At 44.6% G+C, this 6,000-nt stretch overlaps 1 protein-coding gene across 1 annotated transcript in view; it reads left to right on the top strand.

Annotated features, from left to right (window-relative positions):
* The window catches only part of FARSB (phenylalanyl-tRNA synthetase subunit beta), a 39,710-nt gene extending 35,386 nt beyond the window's left edge, over positions 1-4,324 (top strand). The window contains exon 17 of the mRNA XM_081142954.1: positions 4,066-4,324. Coding sequence (XP_080999080.1) covers positions 4,066-4,217 — 152 coding nt within the window. The 3' untranslated portion in view covers positions 4,218-4,324. The remainder of the gene's footprint in view (positions 1-4,065) is intronic.
* The last annotated feature ends 1,676 nt before the right edge of the window (positions 4,325-6,000 follow it).

The following is a 6,000-nucleotide window of genomic DNA, read 5'->3' on the forward strand; positions in this document are numbered from 1 at the left end:
CAGCATTAGTTATGGTTACTACCTTCTCAGAAGACTGGAGGAAACCAGGAGAAAGTCCTTGGTAGGAAATTGTGGCTTCAGCCCCATTTGCTCTGCCCTGTCACCCTCTGTCAGTTTCTCTGCAGAATGGGACAGTGGGGATTTTTTTTTTTTTTTTTGGTCCCTTGTGTGATTTCCTAAGATGGGTCGTTACTTTCTATGTCTCTATATTAAAATTAGGGTTGCTGGAGGAAAGGGTAGGGTGAGGGTAGGTGCCAGCCCTAGAGTCAGCCTGTTCAATGGTCATTCCTTCCTCCCACCCCGTATTATTTAATCCATTATTTAGAACAGAGGTAAGATACATTCAGTTGGCCCAGTGGCTTTACTAATTCTATGTAATTCTGTGTTGTGTATTTTTGCTCTGAATTGGGAGACCTATCTGGTGGTTGGTATTAAAGCTTGTGATTGTAGCTTCCATTATTTGCTATAACATATGTGACATACAGACATTCCTTTTCCAGTGTGCCCCTCCCTCTTTATTATGTTCTTTGTATTGTAGAAAATTTGGATGATAAAGTACCAGACTGCAGTCAGTGACAGTGTCTGGGTTTGAACCCCAAAGCACGTGGTAGTGATGTGCAGAAAGGGAAAAGTAAAATTGTATCAGTAGGTAAATGTTAGAGATGGGCTAAATAAAAGTACCAAGTGAATTAGTTGAATACAACTCATGGCAGGGGGGTTAAAATTAAGGAATTAAGAGTCTCCTGCTTGATAACGCCCTAGACCTTCCAGATTAGGGCCTGCTCAGTTACCGCCTTAAGCCTCTACTTCCGATCCTTCATAAAATGATAGGAATGAATGTTTGTGGAAAGCTTCCCAAAACTTTGGTCCTAGAATATTACTCTAGAAGAAAGAGCTCAAAAAGAAACTGTGGAAGGTGTTTGGCCACGACCAAGAGAGGGGGCTCACAAACTCTTTGAAGGTCAATTAGGCAGAAAATGTGCTAAAGATGGGGTGCTGTGCTGGATTACCGGCCCAAGAATTACCCCCAAGGTCCTCAAAGTGGTCCTGCCGCTCGAGCACAGGGAGACAATTACAGACTGTGAGGAGATGCGACAAAAGCTTTAATTAAGGGACTTATTTACACCCCACTAAGTTTTGGAAATTAAATTCTTGTTTGTGCTTAACTGATGTTTCTTTTGTTAGGGCTTTACATGTATTTCTACAGAGAACACCCCTTTCCGCAAATCTGTTTCATACTGGAAGCTGTTTTCCTGGGATGCGTACTAGCAAAGCTGAGATTAATCGGCGAGAGGAACTAGGGGAAGGGGGGCTGAGAGGCTTTTTGCTGGGGAGCATTTTGGGCTCAGGTTGAAAATTGCATTTATGCATGTTGGTACACCAGCGTACCAGGGACTCTGGGCTTAAACACAGTAAAAAAGAGCAAATGTACTTCGTAGAACTTGAATTTTAGATTCCCATTCCCAGGGCAGTGTGATTTTCCTTTATGTCTCTAGACACAGCAGGCTGTTCTTTCTCCAGAAATGTTTGTCAGTGAGATAGAAGTAGCCCTTGGCCATTATCCAGGTCTGATTTTTCATGAGTCTAGGCCCATGTTTAGATTCCATTCAGATGGGACTTCTCTGACTTCCAGAAAGACTCTGGTGTAAGTTGCATCTGTCCTAGTGGAGCAGAGGGATCGCATTGACCCGACTGTGTCCCAGCTAAACAACCTGCCTGCTGAACTGGCCTAACTGCTGCCTTAGAGGGGTGTGTTCCCTTTGTTTTGTTAGTGAAGCAGTTCACTTCCGCCTGCAGAGTTTGGTTTGAACCATAAAGGTTTTTAAAAGCACTCAGAAATGCTGCTGGTGTTTTAGTCATTTTAAATTTTCTTTCAGTATTTCTGGTTCACATAAAACATCAATCAAGCTGCAAATTTTTGTGTTCCCTCTGTAACCCTTACAAACTTGAAGACGCTTTTTGTGTGTCTCCCAGTTCCTGGAGAAGAGAACTTCAGCCTTGCTCTAACTGAACAGAGGAGTCAGAAAGAAAATCATATAAACAAGTGTTTCTATCAGAATCTGACCTTGTTGGAAATGAAAAATCGTGAGAAAAGTTTAAATTGTCATCACAGGTCAAAGTGTCTAGTGTTCTATAAAGTGGAGTTTGGCATTACCATGCTTGCTAACTAAAGAAGAATATAACTGAACTGTGCTAAAAAGTGCTGACTCAAAAAGTTGTTTTATTAAGTAAAAATTTTAAGATCTTTTCTCTTTGGCTTTATTTTGCTAACACTGTCAGAACCAGCACATCTGGCTTAGATTCTGAAATTGTCTGGTTTTATGCTTTAGTTAAAATGAATCCAATCCAATTAGAACTTGAAGACAGATAAAAGGAAGGATTTTAGTACAATGAGGATTTTTAAACATAACAAGGTTATCAGGGAACGTCTTGAAAATTTCCTCTCTGACTGGCCTGTAGGAATAGGCGGGGGTCTTTCTCAGCTAGCGTGGGCTATTCAGATGTAGTTCTGTACAGAGGATGCAGGGGGTGGAGGGGTGGGGGGTAGAGTGAATCACTTCTCAGCAGCCCTCCATGTGACTTGGCTTTACTACTTACCATCAATAACTACCCAGACTTCATTCATTTGTCATTGGAAGACTTCTTTTATTTGGAGGGCTGATGCTATTGTCTTAAGTTCAGTTTTCGTTCTTACAGGATTAAAATATGCCATCTTTATCAGGTTTAGCTGTTCATGTCTTACTGAGGCTCCACACTATCGATCCAGTTTGGTTTCTGGATTCTGAGTCCCCCCTCCCTCCTCTCTCCCAAGTGTGGATAGTGCCAGATAATCATGACCTTCAGATGCAGTTCACTGGAATTCTCGCTTCACTAGACAGTGAGGCAAAACTGTTTAGTTTGGGGGTAGTGTGAAGAGCAGACCACCTTATATTTCAACCAGGTTGCTTTGGGATTATTTAAGAATGGTAAGTAAAAACTTTTTCAGGAAGATAAACAAGCATCCTTCTGCGCCGAGCGGGAAGCATGTTTCTGTGGCACGGCTGGTGCTAACCTGACAGTAGCGCCCCTCCCCCCATTTCTGAGTGTCTTGATTATGTTGACCTTGGATCCATTAGTGGAGACTCAGCAGTTTACTCTTTCATAAATAATGCACTCTGTCTGCAGTGGCAGCTGGAGGCTTGTGGCCCAGCTCTGCTGGGTATTTATAGTTCATGCCAGTAAACGTCTCGGTCAGGAGCTGTGGGCCTGATCCTTTCTCAAGTTGGTGGTGAGAGAAGTGAGTCAGCGTTTCTAACTTCAGTGGGTACAGAGTGTGGATAAATGTCTGGCCCTGGTCATTAGTGAACATACAGTAGGCGTATACTTGTTTGTTTTTAGCTGTTTAAGCCTCAGGAACTGGTACTGCCTTGGTAAGACATATCGGTGCATTGGCACCCAAACGAAGAGAGAATGTTCTCCTGCCTTGAAATAAATCAGGGGTCAACCCAGACTCGTTTGGGGCTGGCCTGTGCTGTGGTTTTACAGTAGATGCTCCAACTAACTGCTTGGAAAACTCCTTTTCTGACAGGAATATTGGTCGTGTTCTGGGAACAAGATCTCTGTCTGCCGGTGATGTGTACCTTGTGCTTCTCTATGTAAGAAGGTGGAAAAGAGTGATGTTTGAATAGCAAATAAATTCCATGCAGACTTTTTATCCTGCAGGTATTACTTTGGAAAAACATGTTTCTAAACAGGTTCTTCCTGTGCAAGGTTGCTGGTTGTACGTTGCATTTTTCCTTTGTCGTTAGATCCTGCGTCTGGGCACAGACCCCCCAGGGCTTCTCCGGACTGTGCCCAGCAGCCTCTCTGTCTTCATCTTTCTGCCTGCACCCCATGATAAAAACACAGGGCCCCACCTTTCCCTTAGGGAAGCTCCATCTTCTTCGGACTCGGAAGCGCAAGCAAGCAGTCTCGTTTTGTAGCCCGGGGTTAGAGGAATCGTTCTTTAAAGTAGACTAGTGAACTTTTTGTGTTCAGTCTGTTGACACTTTTGCTGAGAGAAACATTCATTTTCCTGTTTTGCAGGCCCTGCTTTCTTCCCTGGGCGCTGTGCTGAGGTCTTCGCCAGGGGTCAGAGTGTTGGGAAGCTGGGTGTCCTTCATCCTGATGTGATCAACAAATTTGAGCTGAACATGCCCTGCTCCTCCCTGGAAATCAACATTGAGCCCTTTCTGTGAAGATGGGTCCCTGTCGTGTGGTTCTCTCCCGAGTGTCCCTTTTTCCTCCCCTGGTGTCCTCTAGTCGTCCCCACAGGAAGGTTGAATAAAGCAGAAAACACTGTTTACTCCGCGGGTCACTACCACTCATTCCCTGATCAGGCCAGTTTGTGCAAAAATGGGTGAGGTATCTCGGGAGCTTCGTTGTTTGGTGAAAGCCCGGTGGTGCCTGAGAAATGCAGGGTGATTACTGCTGCAGGGCCTGGTCTCGTTCTTCCCAGAGATGAGACAAGGTGGGTGATCAGCGCACACATTGAGCGAGTGAGACACAGCGGAGGGTTTTTAGTTTTCGTTTTCTACACTTGACCTGTGTCCGTCCTTGGGAAACAGTAACAGCATTTTAAGAAAACCTTTTAGAAGCAGTGATGGTCTAGTAGTTACAGCCTCTTGCAAAACTGATTGTACCAAGTGTTGGTGAGACTGGAGCAATTGAAACTCGCATGTATTGCTGGTGGGAATGTACAGTGATGTAGCCACTTTGGAAAATAGTTTGGCAATTTCTTAAACCATGAAACATACTCTTACCATCCAGCCATTCTACTCCCTGGTTTACCCGTGTGGCCATACAGAGATTCTTATGCACTGTTCACACAGTGTTATTTACAGTAGCCACAACCCAAATGTTCAACAGGTGACTGGATAAAGAAATTATAGCATATCTGGCCTGTGGAATACTCAGGGAAAAGGGACTGGACTGACCTGACCCTTGAAACAACACAAGTGAATCTTAAAGCACTGTGCTAGGTGAAAGGCCCGAAAGACTGTGTGTGATTCTACTTGTATGAACTAAAAACAGTCAAGGGCAGATGGGCTGGCTGGAGCTCATGGGAGGGGATTTACTGCAAAGGTTTACGAGGAAACTTCTGGGTGATGGAAGTATTCTGTACCTTAAATGAAATGGACTTTAAGATACAGGTTATGTACCTCAGTAAAGCTGGGAGAAAAATAGTGCCACGTGGATTTTAATAATTCTGTGCAACACCAACAGATGCACGCACAGGGTAAGAGCAAGAATTTTAGGGCTGCATGGCTGCTCAAGATGACATTGTCTTCCAGTTTCAGGGTGAAATCATGGTTCCTGGGTCATTTGATAGCCGTCGAAGTGGGTGGAGCTATTTGTTCTGTTAGCAGCCAGCCACCTGGGATCTTTCGGATGGTCAGAAACTACTGGTAATAAAAAACCCACTGATACTTAATTGTGTATCCCAGCATGAAAGGGGAAAGACCAGTGCCATCCATCATGTGGATGTTCCTGCCCTCTGAAGCAGGCCACAGGAGGAAGAAAAACAGTATCGGTGCCTCAGAAGAAGAAATGAGCCTTCAGCTCTGAGTCTAGGCTCCCAACCAGATCACCTTACACTCGGCCTGGGTGAGGCATCTGACCTGGAGCCGGAGCAGGCTGTGGGCACTGCGAGAGGCCTCTACTGGGGAAGATACACACCTTAAGAAAACCGGGGAGCACTAGTAATAAGGGGAAAGTAGACATGATTGATGCTTGCTCTCACTTACAGATAACCTGACATCCCTGCATGACTCTTTAAAGTATTTTTCATGTGATCTTATCTCAACATTTTAAAAAATATTTTTGATTTCAGAGAGAGGAAGGGAGAGTGAGAGTCATTGTTTGGCTGCCTCTTGCACACTCCCTGCTGGGGATCGAGCCCGCAGCCCAGGCATGTGCACTGACGGAATCGAACACCAATCTTCTGGATCATATGTCCATGCTCAACCGCTGAGCCACGTC

Source organism: Miniopterus schreibersii, assembly GCF_964146895.1.
Source record: "Miniopterus schreibersii genome assembly, chromosome: 7".
Lineage (NCBI taxonomy): Eukaryota > Metazoa > Chordata > Mammalia > Chiroptera > Miniopteridae > Miniopterus > Miniopterus schreibersii.